Below are 21729 nucleotides of genomic sequence, written 5' to 3'. Positions count from 1 at the left end.
TAGCCCTCGACACAGCTGCTGGGACTTCAGTTTATATTCCCTCCGTTCTGCTTTCATCAGCATCTCTCTTGTGGTCATTTTCTCTCCGTCTCTGTCTTTCCCATTCAGTGGCTGTTTTTCCTTCCTCCATTTGAAATTAAGGGGTCAGGGCATGAGCGACACACTCTTGTATAACACTACAACTGCATAAACAAACTGTGCCAATCAAAGAGAGCCAAAGCTTTGACCTCAATATCTTATGCTTTAGTACAGGAATCTCTGGCCTCCATCCAACTGTCCTCCAACCAGCCACCTTCCTGTATACAATTTATTTAGTGGAACAACCAGTAGCCCAGTGGAAAAACCCAGCCAGTTACTGGAATTTTAAAAGATTAGAGCTCTACTTCAATAACGACTTATAAGAATCTGAACAGCTGGCCCAGTGGCGGTAGCTGTGTTTACAATAAAAACTCACAGTCAGCTGCGAGGCCTTTGCGTCACTGGCACGTAAAAATAAAACAAGAGACCAGAGAGAGACCCCTCCATCATGAAAAATTTCCACAGAGGCCAGAGGATGGTGCCACTCCTTGTACAAAATCTGATAGGGGGGACTCGGTGACCATCTTCACCAAAAACGTCCATGTACGAATTCCATCACATGGCCTTTCAGCAGCGTGTTAACCAATAATTGTCGCCTCATAGCTTTCTAAATTGATTGAAGCATTCGCGGTGTGTGTGTTGGCTGCACATACGGTTGGCTGCCGTTCTTGGCCGTCGGGCTCGGATGATTCCATGGGTTTGCATGTTGCTGGAGCTGCTTTACACATAAACATTACATGACCAAAGCAGGCAAGACATGCTCCCTGTACTCTGTTAGGGTTGCTGGGAGTGAGTTGTATTTTTGACCCGCTCTAGGTCAGGTGTCCGCCCTTGTGTTGCCTCCCATATGTTCTGCATTTTCTTGCGCTATCCACCCAACCCCCAGTCCTGTTGCCCCTGTAATTGCCAGGTAATGTTTCGGCTCTGGCTTCTCCTCTACTGCCATTATTCCTGTTCTGGATTAATGCGACTGCCAATAGTGGCCACAGGCTTGGCAGCATTTCAAAAAAGGGGCCCACCTTCGATACATTATACACAAGCAGCTTTCACCAAGGTGTGCATTTCAAGACAGTCTTCCTCTGTTTTTATACTGTGCTTTTTTCAGTTAAATCAAAGCTGGAGGGGACACTGGAGCCCCCCCCCCCCCCCATCTGATCTCTGTAACCCCTCCCTGCTCATATCAGATATTCCCCAGCCGCCTGGCGCCCAGAGGGAGGCCCACCTTTACCACCCGATGTAGTCTCGATAATACAGACCTGATGGCTTTCATGGTCATACTCTGTCCCATTTCCCGAAATCAGCTTTCAAATGCATAAATAGACTAAACAACAACAACAAATAAAAATGGCATAGCTATCATAGGTAGATTTGAATTCTGTACTTTTGTTTGTGGTCACTTTGTTCTCTTTCTTCCTCTTTTCAGTAAGCAGAAAAAACACTTGAGGTGAGCTTTTACAGAAAGTGACCACAGTCAAAAGGTCAACATGTGACTTTTAAGGTATCTGTAAATCTTGTTTTTGTGATTGAAATTCAAAAAAAGGAACACAGACATTTCCACAGAATACCCATCCACCTTAACAACAAAGTAGGGGATGACCAAAATCAACAACCTAGGTCACAAGGGGTCATCCAAAAAAAACAAAAAATTTTCCTCATGATGCACATTGGGCAACTACATTGTTGAAAGTTAACAGGACAATCGGGAAGAGCCAGGCAATGGTCCAAATTAACACAAACTAAATAAAGGGCTGAAGGGAAGTAATCAAATGATGGCGTACAGTCTGGGAATTGCTTGTATGTTCCACTGAGCTCATTGGTTATGGGTAAGCCAGTTAAGTAATATGTAGAAGTTATGATGTAACAAGACAACAGTCTTAGGATCTGTTTTGGTTAGTCCACATGCATCTCTATATTCGGTATGCAAACAAGCTCATTCTGTAGGCCTACAGAGATGAGCACACCCTTTCTGAAGACAATTGAGTTTTACTCTCTTGGGAAGAGAGGAATAGGTTATCACACTCAGACTATTCTTTTTCTTTCTGGCAAATAACACTTGAAGGGAAGTAAAACTGATTTGTGCTTTCCAGAGAATCTCTTGCCCTTTGTATCACTCTTTAGAGCATGAAAGGCAAAGACATGGGAGAAGAGATTTATTAATTAAAGACCAGCTCTAACCATGTGTCCAATGGGGGCTTGAAAACCATAGGAATAACGATTTAACCATGATGGTTCTCTTGTCAGTTTAGGGAACAGGAAGTTGAGCTGGCTGAGAAAAGTGTGCAGAGATTTTTTCCAAGAAAACAAACATCTCAGCCCAGATCTCCTTTCCACAAATCTACACCTACTCCACCCACAAAATTCAGGTCCTTCAATCTGGCCTATTCCTGGAAAACCCCATAGAACGAGTGGGTTGTAATTCATTATGAACATCTATTACTGTTGATATTGTAATTTCATATGTATGAGTGCGCATGAAAAGGTTTCACAACATTTGGGTCCCATTTGCATTTTCCTATGAATGTGAAATATGTGAAATATGGGTTGTGCATCACATTTTTAGTTTCTTCAATGGCTCTGTGATGCACATTAGGAACAACAACAAACCCTCTTCTCATCAAGAACTATATTTCACTTTATTGAATTATGCTGATGTTACTTTTTGTTTAGGTTATAAAATTTAGGTTATAAAAACATTGTGGGAACATTGTTTTGAAATGTTTCTAAAATGTTGAAATGTCCAGTTTTCTTGTCCTGATTATAACATTGTTTAAAGGTTATAAAAATGTTTCTTACAACTTTATACTAACTTTATTTTTACCCAAAATATTTGAATTTTTTTTATTTTTTATATTCTAATAATGTTAAAATATCCAGTCTTGTTGTCATTAGGTTGCAAAAATGTTTCTTCATCCTACTTTATTTTTATAACTTTTATTTTTAGTCACAATATTACATTATTTGAAAGTTTAATTTTAATATTCTATAAACATTAAAATGTACAGTTTTCTTGTTGTGATTAGAGTGTTATATAAAGGTTACAAAAACATTTCTTAGAACATTTATCAAGTACAAATAATATTGTAAGGACATTTTGAGAAAGTTGATCGCAGAATGTTTCATGTTTAACATTATAAGAATGTATATGAAAAATTATTACATTTAGAAGAACATTGAATAAACATCACTTTAAGAATGTTTTGTCATTTAAAAAAAACATTAGTGAAAGTTGTGAGAACACACACACACACACACACACACAGACACACACAGACAGACAGACAGACAGACAGACAGACAGACAGGTGGTGGATGATTTAAGCAGTGATTTACAGAGCTCTCTGAGTTTCATTGTGCCGCTCTTCCTCTAACCTCCTTGGTCTCCTCTCACTAGAGCTCCTAAAAACAGCCTGATCTCCTCTGTTAAACAATAGAGCACGCCATCCTCACTTTGTGTTTGCTTCCACAGGAGCGTGACCGTACACCTTAGTGAACCCATACAGCTGTGAGCAACCATTTGAGTTGAATTCATTTGAACGCACATGGGTGTTCACTAACAAAACACTTGTAATTTTCCATCAAACAGTGGTCAACGTGACCATGATGAAATGCCCTGAAATGTGTTGTAGGCGTGACGTTTTTTAAATTAAAACTTGTATGTAAAACTATACACAGCAGAAGCAAGTTCCTGTTTAGTCTGTGAAAACTAAGTAAACAGATAAAAGAAAATATTCAATCACGTTTTGCTTGCTCACTACTTTCGTCAGTCCCAGATCTCATTTGCTGTCAAAAATAGCAGCATGTCTCAGTCCTCCTGTATTTGTATGTGCTCAGACGGTCAAGAATATGTGAATTTCCACCAGCAGTTGTGGGTGCTAAAACCCTATCATCTGAAGGTGTTAATCTAGCAACTGGTTCCTCAACTGCTTCCGTAGCACGCATCTAATGAAGGTTACGAAGTGGTTTAAAAAGGTAAAAAGAATTTTCTGTGGCTGCCCAGACTGTATTTTTGAAGCATGACCTTTATTAGAGTTTCCACATCCCTTCAATGTGACATTTCTGAGTACCATCACCTAACACACATGGTACACTTTCTATGTTGCTAGGCTTACTTTGTATTTCCATGTGTTGAAGTGATTTTATGGTTTGTTGAACACGTGTTTATGTCAGCGTGAGAATGTTTGTGTTGGCATGTTGTCTGAGCAAGTGAGCATGCCCTGAGGACAGGGCAACGGAAGGAACAGGCCCGACTGGTTTCGTTTGCCTCTGAGAATCTGTGGGGAGATTTGCCAATGCAGTCTCAGGTTAGGTAGGTTTTTTTTTCTGAGGTTCCGAATGGTAAAGGAGCTATTTCTTTACCTCAGGCAATGTGTGTGTGTATCATGTTGGCCTAGGTGTGCTTTCTCACACATCACCTGTCAGTATCCTGTCAGCTGAGGTTGTGAAGAAGCATGTGAGAATCCTTAAAAGTTAAATCACCTCTGTAAACCACAAACTGAACATCTCAACAATGCCTGATACCAGTCTGTTTCCTTTTTAATTTTCTTGCAAACATTTTTTACAATGCCCTTAGCAGACGGATGACTCATTTGAACCAGTCATAAGATAAAGCTGCTATCAGTTCTTCGTTTGTCTGTCTGTTACAACAATGTTATCGTGGATTATTTTGAAAAAGCAGATTATCAGAGCGTGCCATTTCTTAGTGCTTACTCAAGGTCCTGCCGTGGATAAGAACTACATAGGGCGTGTTTGAGTGTGTGAATGAGCTAAGGCAATATTCCCCTATAGGCATTTACTTAAGGTTCATCCAGAAGATAAGCAGATCATTGGTCTTCCGGACTCGTGTCTGACATGTTGTAGCCTGAATGTGTGTTGAATGGTTTTGTTGCCCAGATGGCAGCCTGAAACAAAGCTTGTAAATGCTGGTGAAATGTTCCCTAAATGGTTTGACAAAGCTAGAAGGACGAAAACATTATACTTAAATTATTGTCTGGAATCTATGACTATGAAATTTAAATGACTCCTTAAATGATTATTTTGTATTTCATTTACACAGGTAATGCTGGAATGCTCTGATGGAGCCAGACTGAGTTTGAAACACTTGTTGGATCATGAAGCTTTGGTAATATTCAGTTACAGTTCTGGCCTGGGTCTTAGGGTCCTCAAGTATTCTGTCATTGTCACTTTCACCTACACATACTCACACAAGTAGACCAAGTTTCCAGCCACCCACCGTCTACAGTTTGCCCTTTATGACCACACCGACCTGTTTCTTTCCCATGTTATAGTACATTCTGAATTAATAGAGGTCACAAAAGTTTTGTGATCATGTGATGTCCATTAGACTTCACCACTCATTTGCATCACATCTCCAATTGGTTTTTGTCAACTTGAAGTTGAAATATGGCCAATATGGATGATCAGTTATGATCAGTTAATGACTGATTTTGTGGGTTCATGAAAAACAATCAAGGTTATAATACAATAATTGGTTAAATTTGGGTTTAAACTGGTTTGAGAAAGTGTGAGGCAGGAAGGACTTGAAGAAAAGGTTGTTTGGAGCTTCAGCGTCAATACTCTCTTGCCCGTAAAATGTCACAAGCAACATCAAACAGTTTGAGATATGCTTCCCCCTCACTGTACAGTTATGCCTCTGAAGGTGTTAAGATATGCAGTTTTGCGCACACATGCAAAAAAAAAAAAAAAAAGACAACTTAAAAAAAAAACCCACTTATTGCTACCTCTACCTTTTTCGATCATAACTTTACATATCAGACTCAGCATTTGTCCTCCAGCATCACATCAGATGTGTTTTTAGTCCTGCAGTGAAATCTGCAGTATTTACATAGCAGAAAGTGCAGTTTCTTTGTTGTCTTAATCTCATCCAGAAGCTCCCAAAGTCCTACTCTAAGGTCCAACCCAAACAGTAAGCACAGTACAGATCAGAGATATGACAGGGTTAAGTAGCTCAGTTTCAGCTTTCTAACTCGGTCTCCTCTACGCTTCATTGTGCTGTTTCAGCAGTCAGAGAAATGCTGCAAATAGAACCCAGTGGCTGGGTGCAGTCGCAACCACACTTTCCTTTGCACCTGGTTCCACTACCAGCTCACCTTCATATCGAAACTTCCAAGCCGCACATTTTTTGAGATCTTTTCTTCTAAACACCTTTTTCTGTCATACTCTTCTGCTCTTCATGCAGGTCAAGGGTTGCTCTGAAGAGGTAAAAAGAAACCATGTGATGGTCTGTGGAAACAGCCAGGGGGCCAAGGTTAATATTCATGACCAGATGATTGTATAACTGCACAGCTTCAGAATAAGTGGTCAGGGGGAAAAGTTCTTAAACTTCAAATGTAGCCGAATGCATCAGGTACATGTGGACCTTCCAGTCATAATAACTGGGCTGAGATGGGACAAGCTGCTCAACACAATACATATCCTAAATGTGTACACTTTAAATAAAAATGGGAAGGGGGTTGCAGGAAGAGTTTGTCAGTGCAAAACATTGTCATGATTCTAGGGGGTTGTCTGAAGTTGCCAGGGCATCTCTATTCAGGCGTTTTCAGTAGTTTTAGCACATTGCTATGATAATCACTGTCTCAAGGTGTTTTTGTTGTAAACTGAAACCAGTTGCATGCCTTTAGGGCCATGGAAAATTTGTCTATGACACAACCAACTTGTTATTTTTTTTAGCTTAACAATAACACGATTGATGATACACTTTAGGCTTATGTTTCCTCATTGTTTTGGTGTAATGATGAACAGTAGGTCAGAAAGTAAATCTGTTCACATGAAACTCCTTACTTCATAGAACACAAGTTACTCTTCAATCTGAAGTTATCACTGACCCTGGCCTTTCACTTGCTCTACATATACACACACACATATGTACACAAACACATGTTCAGCTGTAGCTAGTAATACAGAAAAGGGCAGAATTGGCTTTTTTTTTGTCTGTTTGCACTGCTCAAACATCAAGCAATCCATCCCACGACTTCCTGATAGAGGAATTACAAAGTCTAGTAGTGTTTCTCAACACTGCTACACAGACTCAGGTTGAACGGCAACAGAAGCCACACATGAAGCTTTCCGGGCTGTACCCTCTTTCTCTCTCCAGCCGCACTGCAAGCGAAAAAGAGACCTGCTTCCTGTTTATGATGAGAACACATCAAGTATCTATATGTTTACAGGCACATTTTACAGGATGTGGCCTCACTCACGAGGGTGGAGATTGTGAGTGCAGTGGAGGAAAGATGGGGAGGTTGAGGGTTTCTTTATATAGGTTCACCTGACAGAACATACCAAGCAACTGGTGCAAGTCTTTCCATCACCTGCACAATGGAAATAGCAAAAAGGAACATATTTGAGTGTTGTTTTGTTGACTCGGTAGGCTTGGGTACCAACAAGTTGAACATATACTGTTTTGAGCTCTGCTTCACTATATGGCCAGTATATATATGTACTAAACAAGGCTCCAGAAAATATTTGGACACACTAACATTAAATAAGAAAGTAACAAAGTGCTTTAGAACATCATTGTATTAGATAAGAAAGTAACCAAGTGGCATTCATAAACAAATGATGCTATTTTTAGTATATGAAGCTAGTTCACACAGGTGTCTTACCGAGTAACCACAGATGTAGTTTATTATGCACATTAAACACTAAGGTTGGACAGATCTGGAGAGGGTATCCTCTTATCCTACTTGTCTCTACATAAAATGTCACTTGGTTTGATAATTTGTTATAATGCAATAGAATTAATATATTTTTGACTTCATTTCCACTAGCTTAGGTGTTCCAATATGTTTGATTATAACAGGCAACTGTATACGTATATAGACTCTATACACACAATAGCCTATTATAATCAAACATATTATGCTATAGAGTGGTTGTTGAGTTGAAATGTTATCACTTTTACTTTATAGTAGCATACATGCCTCTGAAATCCTGAAAAAAAGTGTAGGATCACTTCAGATAGAGAAACAAACTAACAATTTCCCCAAACCTGTGAGATCTAATGTCACATCACCTGTACGTGTTTGAAGGGGGTTTTCAGTTAACTTAATCTATTTGAGGACAAAGTTACATAACGGTTGCCCTGATGTAACGTGTCACGCTTTGACTTCTGAGATCTCTTCTCCTCTAACCCAATTCATCACCTTTTCAGCAGAAACCAGAGAAGCAGATTTCCCATTAGGAACAGTGTAATCATAGAGACCCATGGAGTTTGACCACAGTCAGGTCAGTAGCCCATCAATCCTTCTCTAGACTACCAATGACTGTACTCCTCATAGGAACTCCCTCATTACAGTCGACCATGGGTCAAAATGTTTGATAATATGCAGAATATCTGTTTTGCTATATCACAGATGCCAGATCCACAGAGATTTGTAAAACCATAACGATCCAGAGTTGGGGTTCTGTGAAAATTGCTGTCCTAACCAATAAGAAGTTTGTGTTCTCTCGTCCTCAGTGGTCAGTCGCAAATATAAATTCAGTCAAACCATTCTCAAGACAATTTGGTAGCATGTGCAGCCAAAACCATCTACCCTGCCTTTGTGTAATATACACACACACCATTACGATTATTGAACTTTCAGTTTTTATTGCAATTGACAGCAGGACGTGTCTTTTTCCTTGCTTCAAGTCATCCATCTCCCCGCATCCACCACAAGATGAATACTGCATAAAAATGATACTCACGATGATTTATTTTCTCAAAAATATGGGTTTTTATTGGTTTTAACTGCAATCAGTCATTACAAAAGAGAGATCAATCTTATATAAACGCATAGAAATTACTGTAGTGAACAACGATAGCTGTTTATATGAAATAAAAATACATTCAACTCTTCAGATACTTTCTTTGTGTCTATACTGTTAACCAACTTGGACAATCATTGCTTAAACCACTGAGGATACAAGCAATAAGTCATAAAAAAAATAGCATCCCAGCTTTATTTAAGGCAAAGAACGCTTGCTCATGGAATGTGTAAAAGAGGCACTTTACATATAAGCCGAAAGCTCCAAATGTCCAAGGACAACAGAACTTCAACTCATTAGGTCACAATTACTGCCTGCCTTTCATCATGTCCACCACCATAAACCAAATGAGCTTTAACACTGTAGGTGTATTACTTGCAACATCATTAAAAATTTGAAACAAAAAAAAAGCACTTCATGGTGGTATTTAAAATGTGGTGCATGTGTTTAAGGCCACTAAACTTCTGCATCTTGGATCAACTTATTTTTATCTTAAAAAAAAAAAAAAAAAAAAAAAAAAAAGTTGATAATTTGTTCCATAGATCAAATCTATCACCAGGCTCAGGCATTCAGTAAACTGGATTGGTAATCCAGGTCTGTTTTTCACAACAAAAATTCACTGTTTGATGCTTAAAAAAAAACTGCCACATAAATTGCTACAAGTAGGGCCTAAGCTGAAAAAAAAGAAAAGAAAAGCTGACACTCCTGTGAGTTTATTATCTAGGAATGATTGTATGGTAGTACTGATTTTGCAGTCAAATATTTGAGAAAAGGGAATGACAATAAATAAATCAAAATGCAGAGGATTTTTTTGTTTTTGCTTTTTTGCTTTAAATTAAGTTTCATTTAAGTGTAGTTGCCAACAAAAGTCATTGTAGTACAATATATTAAACTGTGAAAAAAGAAAGCTGACAAGTCTTCACAATCTTGAGATTAATACAGAAGATCATAATTTAACATAAAAGAAAATATATTCTATCGTTTCATTATCAAGATAAATACAAACAAAATTAACAAAAAAAATGCATATGATCACCAATAAATATGTTTTTGATAAGTTAAATAAGCAGTGACAAGCAAACCCTTCTGTTCTGAAAGGTTTTCAAACAATAATAATAATAATAATAATAATAATAATAAACAATGACCATAATAAAAATCAAAACCAAGAGGTGGAAAGATGACAAAATTACAAAGTGCTCCTCTGAGCAGAATCGACGGAAAAAAAGCATGCTTGCATGAACTAAAGTGAAGCTGCAGGAGGTTGAACTGCACCTTGGGAATGATGGAATTCTCCCTCGGTTTGCTGATTGACCCGAGGGAAAGTGGCGTTTTGAGGTGGGACAGAAGAAAGAGTTTGTCTTTAAGGTCTAATAACAAGATTCCCTTCCCAACAAACTTGAAGTAACCAGCAACTAATGGGAAAAAGGGGCACCGACAACAACAAAAATTGTAAGAAAATTGTTCATTTTTGAGTGGAGACATCCCATCTCAGGGGTTTGTGCTGGCTGTAGATGAGACATGGAGCATGTAGCACCTGATTGAACATTTGAGCGTGCCTGAAATATTCCAGAGCTCCATTCTCATTCAACCGTTATGAGAAGTCCTTCCTGCAGACTGGTGTAATCTGCAATTTCAAGGGAGGGAGCGCACACACTCAAAACAAGAGCTACATAATCAGGCCACAAGAACGAAGAAAAAAACAATTAAAAGACAAAAGAAACAGTGGTCCATTCACCCCAACACTTAACCCCAGGCACTTGTCTTTTTTTCCATATTCTTTTCCTCTTTTTGCTTTAAGCAGGTCTAAAAAGACAGTTGTGAAAGGTCTAAGCATGACACTTGTGAGCTTTAGTTAGTTATGAAAAAGTGTCCTTGAGAAGAGTGGTAATTTGAGAGAGGGTGGGTGGGTGGGGGGTGGTGGGGGCGCAGATCTCTCCCATAACCGTGCCACCGGCTCTGCTACACTTGACTGCAGCTGTGGAACCTGGCACAACGGTCTCATACCTCTCACGATTAGCATTTCGCTAATCCACTTCCTACTCTGCGTGTTTGGCACAGTCACACCAAGAACATAGCAGGGGCTCTGCAAGTCGAGGCCCGGAAAACAGAAGGGTCTTGAGGCCGGGGTAGTTTTAGCTTGTTCTGGTTAAAAAGAGTATTCAAAACGAGAAAGATCCCTTAATTCACTGCATCGGTTTCAGAGCAGACGTGATACAAGGAGGGAAGTCTACGGCTTCTAGGGCACCAGAGAAGTGGCGAGAGGTAGAGGGAGTGCTAGCATCTCATCCTCTCTGCCCAAGACTGCTGCATGCAGTGGAAAGGGGGATGGGGTCTGGCTCAGTGTGCTTTAGTCGTCAGAGATGGAAAGCCTGCTGAAGATGGGCAGTCGGCGGGTGGTGTCGAGGACAGGAGATTCAGAGCCGCTCAGACTTCCGCTCGAGCTGCTCTGGTAGCCCTCTTGGTCAGAAAGCGAGTCTGGCTGACTGGATGGACACTCGTAGAGTTGGGGAGACTCTGACATGGCCCTGAAGTAGTAAGGGGTTGTTGGGGAAGGCGGCGCCTGGGTGGAAGGGTCGGAGCAGGATAAAGGTGCGTTGCCCAGGCTTGGGCTGAAGAGGTTGACCAGCTCCTGGCTGGAATACGTAAAGGGGTTGCTGCTAGGCCACTCAGGTAGTTCGTCTGGGGAAAATATAGGTGGAGGGGTGACCGAGGTGGGGCTGTCCCTCAAGCCTCCAGAGCTGGGGAACCCCGCAAAGCTGTAGCTGTGTTGCAGCCGTGGCCTCTCCATCTTATTGGAGGCTGAAAGTGGGGACGGGGTTGGAGGAGGTCCACGGCGCTCTTCAGCATTGTGGATGAAGTGGCAGCGTGGGCCATAGGGGCAGAAGCCGATGGTGTGGAACGTGCGGCAGAGCTCCGTCTTGTACTTAGGATGGCGGCTTAGGCTGCGCAACTCATGAATGCCATGGGCAAACTGGCACTTGTCACCGTATTTGCAGGCGCCGTTCTCCTCGAATGGCCTGCATAACTCTGTCTTGTAGCGGCTCGAGTTGACCTGGCTGTTGGGGCCTCCAGGGCCCGAACACTTCTGTAGCAGGCGATCCCCCGTCTCTGAGAAAGAGCGGTCTCGAAGTCGGTTCTCTTTGTTGCTGCTGCCGGTGGTTCCTGTCCCTGAGCCAAGCAGGGATGGATCTGCCTTGGCAATGTTCAAGAACTGGTTTTGGTTGAGTTTGGTGCTAGCCGTAGTGACAGAGTGCCGGCGCTGGTAAACCCCACCAGTTGAGGGTGTCCCCACAGCCTTCCTGTCCAGCAGGCACCCAGTGGGGTTGGAGATGGGCAGACTTGGCCCCGTGCAAGGGACCGAGATAGGGTGTGGAGTACTGAGGATGTTATTATTGTAGTTCAGCATTTTGTTCTACAAAAGAGACAAAAAAAAGAAAATTGATGACACTGAATTCAGTTTTCGAAAGCCACAAAGTGGTTGGCACATCTCAACTGTTTTGCACTGGCTTCATGTTAAACCCACGAGTAAATACAGGCCAAAACAACTGCTAGTTTGGCTCGATGCCCACTAAGGGAAAGCTTGACTGCTTTAGAAAAGCAAAGACTGCTGTGCGTGTCTGATACGAGTAATAACGTAACTCGTACAGTATCAGACATGAAACTAGGTCTGTCTGGAAACCTGTGGACATAGACCACGTCTGACAACATTAATACGTTCAGAATCAACATTATCAAACTAAATGTTGCTCCACGTTTTTCATTAGGAAATATATTGATTTATTGATTATAACTAAAAACAGGGTCGTAACCCTCACAGACATAAATTATTCGGTCTCCAAATCTTAAATATTTGGCTACATCCTAGAAAGTAACATTGATTTGTAATACTGAATGCACTATTTCCACAGTTACTTATCTAGCCACCATGTCACATGATTTATATAAAAACAACAACTATTAATAAAGTTCTTTAAAGAGATTGACTCATGCGACAATCAGCTGGATGGAAATATACACAATCTAAAGGTTACATCCGCACAGCAAAGAAAAACATTAACTCCACTGACAAAGGATGTCTGACTGCAGTTATGGGTTAACCACCGAAATAAGCTCATATCTAAGAACCAGCTTGACTCACTGATTTTCTCAGTCAAAGTTTAATTCAATGAAATCACGAGACAGCCCTGACTTTGCACAGATTCATACACCATTCACGTTTACACCCAAACAGGTCAATAAAAAAAAAAACTGTTTCGTCAGGTTGAGTATATTTTCATTTAGCAGGTGGTGAAACCGGTTGCTCCAATCTTCAGTTAATAAACAGTTCAAAAGGAAGCAACGTGAAACGTAGATGGGTAGTTAACATGAAATACTTGTGGGAGGTTGATGTGTACTGATGTGTTATACCATGCTAAAAGATTTTAAAACAGCTTTTTGTCAACTGTTAGGCACCTAGTCTCAATTAAAATGACGTTAGCTTATTGAAAATGTATACTTCAATTAATTTAATCAAGTTATTTTGAATGAACTACTGGAGGCAAAAGAGTGATTCAGTTCAAATTAATTGCAAGCAGTCTGAAGAGCCAAGATATACACTTTCACTTACTTTTACTTAAAATCTTGATTAAAACGTCCATGGATACATTATGCATCAACTACCCAGATATGTTGTAAAATCGCAGCCATGGATTCTCCAGAACAAGCCAAGCAGGGAACTTTCCTGGCTGCAAGCGTCTACTACGTACTTTAGTCTCGTTCATTGCTACATTAGAGCTTTAAAAATGACTTAAGGATGTTAAAAGCAGTTCTAATTGAGTTGTTGTAGTTCAGTGTTACTTAATACGACTAAAATCGCCCATTCAAACCTAGAAGGAAAGTCTAATCGTCCACATTCCACAACACAAACACTCTTTTAATACCTTGTTGTTGATCAGTTCGCTAAAGTCGAAGAAAGGCGACACCACGGCTGTGGTCATCTTCCAATCGAGGATAAATCAAACACAGCGAAAAGAATCGGATACTTTAAATTGTAATAAGCTAGTTTCTGGTTGTGTAAACTTGTGCTGCCCTATAAGAAACCCCTCGGTCTGCATTTCCTTTTAACTCAAATGCAGGAGGGGCCAAGAGACGACGCTTCATATGGGCGTTCCTCTTGCACTTTTTTCAAGTTTATAAGTCTTTACTTCTCTCTCTCTCAGAAGTGCAAAGCAGTTTATTGTGCACGCTCATAAGCAAATCAGAAGGCCTTGTGTCTAGTTGTTTATTTCGGTGCCTGAAACTTTATTTTGTGTCGAGTTTTGTAACTATTTTTTTAGTTCACATACTAGGCTATTTGCTGCGAATTATTTCGGAAATCAACAGCTTATCACTTATCTTAAATGCAGAGTGAATGGCAAGTACAGAGAATGCTGTATTTCACTGAAACAATAGAAATAAACAAGGACGTGGGAATTCATTTTTGTTCATTAATTTTATTCACATGTGCTAGTTTAAAATAATTGTCATTCCATTTACAACACCCTTATTTCATTGTTTTTTTATTTGTATCGGTCCATCTGAAATACATTGGATATTGTTGGAAGGTGTTTATTTTCCTGTAAATCCAATTTTACAGATACCTCAGGAGGTTGGTGGTATGTTAGTTCTACACAAAGACTATTTTTTACTGAAATATGCTAAATCTATAGTCTTTATATTAGATGAAATAGTGATATAGAGCTTTTATAACTTCAAATACACACTATTCATGACAGACCCCCTCCCACAGCCCACCCTAACAATCCATGACAGGGCAGGAACTGCTCTCTCCCTCTACACTGAGTCATTCTGTATTTGTGTTACAGCTGAGGAAGAACAGCACCACTTAGGACAAAAGTTTTTCAGAAATGTTGGAGGAGGGGGCAGATTTACTGGGGATGTTTGCTACAATGCTACACTGCCCTGGGCTGTATGGGGCGGAGGAGAGGATCAGGGTCATAACACCCCCCTCATCTCCACCTCCTCTCAGCCAGAGGTGGAAATTTTTTTAAAGGTCTTTTTTTCTCCAGACTTTAATAGTGGTTTTAACATGAGGACTGTAGGCGAGATGCAAGGAACTTGCATGCTTGGCCGCTATGCTGAGATTATTAATTCAGTTTAATAATTATGAGTATGTTTATGAGGAGTTTAACAAGTTCTGTGGTACAGAGTAATCTACCCCTGTGGTGTAAGAGAAAAAAAACCTGAAGGTTGACAGGAGTGGTTGAGATTACATTTCAAAGTGTTTCCAACTAACTTATCAATACTTTGATGATATAGCTTGTACCCTAAGAGTCAGGATAAGAAAAGTTATTTTCACTTATATAAAGTCCAAGAATACATTTGATCTCAAGTTATGTCATAACTTGTTTGTTGCAGATCGTGCAAATGAATTGTAATGGCTGTGTGCATTCAGAGTGTTTTCGTAGTGTGGTCTTTTGGCCTGTAGAGGGAACACTTCATTTCAATCCGTGTTTCACAGACTCTAAATGTCTTTCATTGCTTCTCCTGTTGTTTGCTGAGCAGTGAGAGGGAGCAGTAGAGAGAGTTTGAGGTGCTAGTAAGAGGCAAGGAATGAATTATCTCTTTCAGGATTACTTTGCAGTCTAATCTCTAAGTATGTAGGGACTTGTGAGATTCCAATAGTCAGTTATGTGCTGTGGTAACCGCCCTACTGGTACAACTGAGCTGATATTTGGACAGTCATTTCAAGTTTTTTATTTCAGCGTCCTCAGCTGACAGACTTATTATCCCTCAGGCAAATGTATTTTTCTTTTATTCGAGATCTGTTTACTTGCCTTTTCCTGTTCTGCCTTTTCGCCAGATTCTGGTGTCCCTCTTGTATTTATGCAACACTAGTGTTTTAAAGGCTAAGCACAATTGAAATGAGGAAAAAAAATAATTGTCCATAAAAGCTTGGCCACAGAATCGTAAGTGGTACACCACTAGATCTCTCCAGTCATGTTGTTCCCATGCAACTCTGCTACAAAGTAGCTGTTGCCCCCTCTCCTTTTTATACAGGGCTCCAGGCTAGCTGTACAATGAGTTGCTTCAAGGGTCAAGACTGACGATTAGGATCGAAAGTGATGTTGAAAAGACGCCTGCCTTTCAACTTAAAAATATAAGCAAGTGACGTTTATGGCTTTCTCTTTGACCTACAATATGGGAACAGCATTAGTCCTCTGGGTTAAAGATCACAACACTAGCTGTTAGCTATTATGCTATTGTTTACGATTTGTTTATCCATCCAGTCTTTTTGTATTATGATTTGTTTATCCCTCCTGTCTTTTTGTAGAGTTGAAGCAAAAAACTAAAGAAACTGGAAACAGGACACTGGCACAAAGTTAAATGTAATGTAGTTAGGAAGAGGATTTGTTGGGGAAATGTGTCAGGGTTTGAAGACAGGAAATAGTGAAATTATGAAAATACGATTATTGGAATAGAATTTGAGTTCAGCTTGTGAAATGTCAGGTCATTTTCCTCTCTGACCAGGTTTCCTGTCCTGTTGATCATGAGGAAGGGTGAACTCCCCAAACTGAGTCATTCCTACTGAGCAGCGGCAGAAGGAAACGCATCATCACTGTAGAAATCATTATTTTACTGACCCTGCGCCCGAAATGAACTTTTATGATTATTTAAGATTATTTTTAAGCACAGTGATGGGAATAAGTTTAAGGGACATGAGGTGTGTGCTGTCCATTTATGATAATCCATCTATCTATCTATCTATCTATCTATCTATCTATCTATCTATCTATCTATCTATCTATCTATCTATCTATCTATCTATCTATCTATCTATCTATCTATCTATCTATCTATCTACTATATTTACTGAATATAGATATAATATAGATACTGAATATATGAATATATCTACCTATATTTACTGAATTATTTTTATGTCTCAATAATAGATAGTGATTATATATACATATTATTAAAAAAATAAATATAATTCAGTTAATATACATTCAGAAAATAATAAATGACTACATTAGTAATATACAGTATGTATAAATATACACAAACACACACATTTTTAGGACTTCTGTTACCATTTTCAAATGGGCATTTCTAACCCTGAACTGCATTACACTGAAAACCTGTTGATAGTATGATATTCATTCTCGAGGATGAGAGCCAACTCTGAAAATGTAAAATTGTATTGACCTCTACATAATCAGAAAGAAAAAAGACTGGTTTTTGATCGGATTCCCCCAGTCGAGGTGTTCTTTAGACCTGACCTCCGAACAGGTGTCATGGTCATGCTGAGGACGGTATTGAAATTAGATATTAGCGAGCCCTTCACTCAACGTGGTCAAAATCAATGATCTTTGTGAGCAGCGGCCAGCACGGGAACAGTGGAGGCCATTCTCTGTGTGAGAACTGCCCTCCGTCCATCTGTCTCCATTCTGGAGCTGACCCCGTCTGTACAGAACATCTCCTGTGTGGTCACAACTGGACTAGAGTTACACGGCCCATGTGTCCAGTGCTGGGCCGGACAACAAACAAGGCCGAAAGTGAAGCCACTCTTTTATGTCTTACACAAGAAATCGCTCCACACAGGAAAAGTACTGTTTTTGCTTCTGCATACATTCTTGAGCAAAATCTTGGACACGAATGGGAAGCAAGCTGGAAAGAAAATGCATCTTTTTACTTGTTTAGTTCATGTTGCATGTGGTTTAAGTTAATGTTTTTTGTACTGTGTAATAAAGTTAAAACATTTTCAAATTGTTTGTTCCAGTGTAATGCAATCCTGTACATTTCTGAATCACCGTAAGAAATGCATGATACGGTGGCCGAGAGAGCTCAGCGCGCTGCAAATAGATAAAACACTTGCAAATAAAGAAAACAACTTCCTCAATTTGACAACACACACGCTGCAAATGCTCACAACACAACCAAACAAAGAAACGCGCTGCAAATAGAAAAAAAACGCCTGCAAATTAAGAAAACAACTAACTTTCGTCAGTTTGACAACACACACGCTGCAAATGCTCACAACACAACCAAAAAAAAGAAAGGAGCTGCAAATAAAATTGATTTGGTTGTGTTGTGAGCATTTGCAGTGTGTTTCTTTATTTGTTTGTGTTGTGAGCATTTGCACCACCTGCTGTCAAACTGATGAAGATGTTTTCTTTATTTGCTTGTGCTTTATCTATTTGCATGTGTTTTCTGAAGTTGCAGCGCGTTGAGCTCTCTCGGCCACCGTAGCATGATCATAAACAGTGGAAAAACGTGTGCTTATAATCAGCATTATGATCATGATTTGTGAAACTGTAAAGTGGATTACTGGATGGATACTAGATTATAATTTTTTTTAGGCCGTTGTTAAGGGGTTTCTATTGTGTTTTGATGAGTTACTAATTGGTTGCTTACTAGCCAAAATAGCACAACCCATAGGTCTGTACTATTCTGTGCCTAGATATGGCTTGGATCCAAGGTCAAAAATTTATGGGGGCCCGATGCAAAAATGCCACAGAACATAGCAGTAATAAGACACATGTCTCCATAATAGTTTATTATTTCTTTATTTGTAATGTCTGATATTTTTCTAATATATATATATATATATATATATAGATAGATAGATAGATAGATAGATAGATAGATAGATAGATAGATAGATAGATAGATAGATAGATAGATAGATAGATAGATAGAGATAGAGATAGAGAAATATATAGATAGCATTGCTTGGGTCCCTCTTTCAAGTTTACGCTATAGGATTTTTCATTCACTTGTATTGCTGTCCAACAAACTAAAACCTTTAGAAGAGTATTAGCATACTTCTCCTCCACAAGCGACGTAATTTGAGGTGTCATTAAAGTTTGTGGCACAAAATGGCATCAGAGAATATAAAATACGAATCCCAAAGCTTAAAGGAACACGCTACTATTTTTGAAAATAGGCTCATTTTCCAACTCCCCAAGAGTTAAACAGTTGCGTTTTACCGTTTTTGAATCCATTCAGCCGATCTTGTGATCTGGCGCTAGCACTTTTAGCGTAGTTTAGCATAGATCATTGAATCTGATTAGACCATTAGCATTGCGCACTCTTTTCATTTTCCGTCAGTCTGAGTACACGATGTAACAGAAGAGTCAAGTTTTTAAATAGGAAAAATATCAAAACTCTTTGGTCATTTTTGAGCGTGATGCTAACCGCCAGACCTGGAGATCGGCTGAATGGATTCGAAAAAGGTAAAACTCAACTGTTTGACTCTTGGGGAGTTGGAAAATGAGCCTATTTTTAAAAATAGTGGAGTGTTCCTTTAAGCCTTTGCCTTTAAAAGCACTACTAATTATCCCAAAAGACATTTAACCTAGTTTGTATAGAAATTAGGCTCATTATTTCTATGTGAGGATGTAATGATGACTCATGCACATTCGAGAAATAGCCCTGAGGAAAAACATGTCTATGATTACATTGTAGATTATGTCATTGAATGTTGTCATTTACACAGAGGAAGCAAGGGTGGGAACAACTGGATTAGCTCCAGTGGTCATATAGAGTAGGTTCGTCTTTTTTTAATATGAGTAGTTTCGACATTTAGGGACTATATTTGGCCAGATCAAGTTATTTATCACTTTTAGGAGCATGACAAAAATTTGAAGTGTGCACTAAATTGGAGATGAGATGCACTGTGTGACGTTATGTTTGTACAAGCAGCAGATTGCCGCTTTCCCGGCCTAGGTCTGCCTGAACGTGTCTTCCCAAAACTGCTCTCCACTCTAATTACTGTTATCCACAATCTACTCAAGAGTTCAGCACCTAAACCTGTACTTGCGCTCCAAACTTGCACATTTGTATCAATTATGTTCATTTGAGAGGGTATATTTGAGGCTGTTCTCCTATGCGGCATCTCACAATCCACTCATGGGCATGTTGGGATAATTGACACTTTCACACCGTGGTAAAACAGTGTGGTCAACAAAGTTGCATGCAGCTCTCCCTTATGATCCTCGTATAAAACTTCAGGTGTCTCCAAACTATGAAGCTACAAGGGAGACTTCATAGTTTAACTTGAAGATCATGGAGACAAAGCAGGGATTTTCTCTCTGCCCTGCTGTAACGGCATACTTCTAGTGTTCCTTGTAGTAATGATTAAGTAGAGGTGGAGAAAGCTCTTGTGAGCAACATTAAAGGTATGTGGGCCGTGACTGGGCAACCACAGCACAGTAAATCCTTTCCTCCGCAATCTCCCAGGGGAGAGTTTTCAGAAACCGAGTTGGTGTGTGCCAACTTGCCATATAAGATCAATGCTTTCTTGACCTCTCATTTTGATTTCGCAAATGTTTTCAATCATATTCCCAAAAAAGTTTGGCTCTGGCTGCCGTCCATCCATAAAAAGTAGGGTTTTAATATAATGAAAACATGATAAACGAGTAAAATATCCTTTCAGTTTTCTGTCTTTAAAGCAAAAGACTTCAGTTTTTAGGAGGGAGGATCGTTTGATGAAAGAATATTGCAGCTTACAGCTGAAATACGTCTCATGTCAACAAGATGCTATTTTGTTTCTGTACATTAATCATTTACTCTCTCTCAATAGACTCAAGATTTAAGACTTATATTATAAACAGGCCTCTAAACCTTTGTCTGTGTTTCACACCACATTAAAAGGAAAGTTGACCCAAAAAGTGAACATTTTGCCATCATTTGTTGCTCCAAACCTTAATGACTTTCTTTCTTCTGCAGAACACACAGAAAGTAGACGATGACAGAATTTTTCATTATTGGCTGAACTATCTCTTTAAGAGTATTAGAGCTGTTTTAGATGCTTTATTTTTTTTTTAGATGCCATGTTTTTTTCCTTCAACTCTTGAGACATCTGCTTAAGTCAACAGAAAGAAAGATCATTCAACTTTAAGCCCCACACTTTTTCCCCATTAGAAGATGATGTAAATATCTGTTATGGAAAGATGTATTGAATTCATACTCAGTGTCTTTGTCTCTCTCCATGTCAAAGATCTGAGGTGCAGCTGGGTACAGTCCTGAGGGAAATCAGTTTGTTCCGTGCGCCGTCTTCCACTGTAATGGAGTGCGTTTTAGCCCGCAGTTTTGTCTAGAACAAACTCATCATGCTCTCGACTGAACCTCACATGACAAAGACTACAAATACTGTCTGTAAACTGCCATTCTACTTTTATCTCTGTTTATCCTTTGGTGTTTTGCTAGGTAAATCAATGTGTTTTTTCGTTTCAGCCTGTCTATCTGTTTGTGTGAAGAAAGGGGAAGAAGAAAAGTGAGTCTTTGTCAAAAAGAAACTGGAACCAATTACGCCCAATGCTAAGCGTGTCCACTGTGGATATTGCTGGCGTATCCACGCTTGTATATACAACCCCTCAACCTCAGCCTTTCTCAAGGTCCAGTCCCACATGGCAGCCTACACTGTTTTGTCAGCTCATTCTGCATCCTATTGTGTGACATGGAGTATGGAAACTCTTTTGGTGCGTGTTAAACAGTGTTGGTTTGCAGTTTGTTTGCCTTGAGTGCTTATATGCTCTGTGAAATCCAGTAAAGTCAAATGGATTTCCCAGAATCTGCATTTTATGAGCCCCTGTCCCCATCCTCTTCAACTTAGAATGCATTCACCAAACTTTTGAGTGACTCCAGCTTTGCCTGCGAGCGGCTCGATGTCCTCTCCAAGCTTCCCCCCTTTACTCTTAAATGGAGTACAGATATTTTCCCAGTGCACAGCTGCCCTGTACGTACCATGACCCTCTTGATGAATCCACCCAGAGCTGGCAAACGTGGACCTGCTCTCTTGACTTCGCGCTGACGTATCTGGCTCTGTGTTTGACCACCACCCGCCCTTCATCATCCTCCAACCAATGTGGTACTGAGGAAATAATGAAAAAAGCTAAC

General features: G+C 39.7%; 2 protein-coding genes across 2 annotated transcripts in view; both read right to left on the bottom strand.

Annotated features, from left to right (window-relative positions):
* LOC306850608 (dihydropyrimidinase-related protein 5-like) overlaps positions 1-21729 on the bottom strand; it is a 618334-nt gene that overhangs the window by 441652 nt on the left and 154953 nt on the right. The gene's annotated exons all lie outside the window — the stretch shown is intronic.
* zfp36l1a (zinc finger protein 36, C3H type-like 1a) lies at positions 8795-13933 on the bottom strand. The gene is made up of 2 exons (XM_079385676.1): positions 13764-13933; positions 8795-12256 (listed from the first exon to the last, which is right to left on the bottom strand). The coding sequence occupies exons 1-2, from the start codon at positions 13818-13820 to the stop codon at positions 11192-11194; spliced, it is 1122 nt and encodes a 373-aa protein (XP_079241802.1). The 5' UTR covers positions 13821-13933; the 3' UTR covers positions 8795-11191.

This window comes from Barbus barbus, assembly GCF_936440315.1.
Source record: "Barbus barbus genome assembly, chromosome: 30".
Classification (NCBI taxonomy): Eukaryota; Metazoa; Chordata; class Actinopteri; order Cypriniformes; family Cyprinidae; genus Barbus; species Barbus barbus.
Note: the sequence above shows the minus strand (reverse complement) of the source record. Positions and strands in the feature narration are given on the sequence as shown.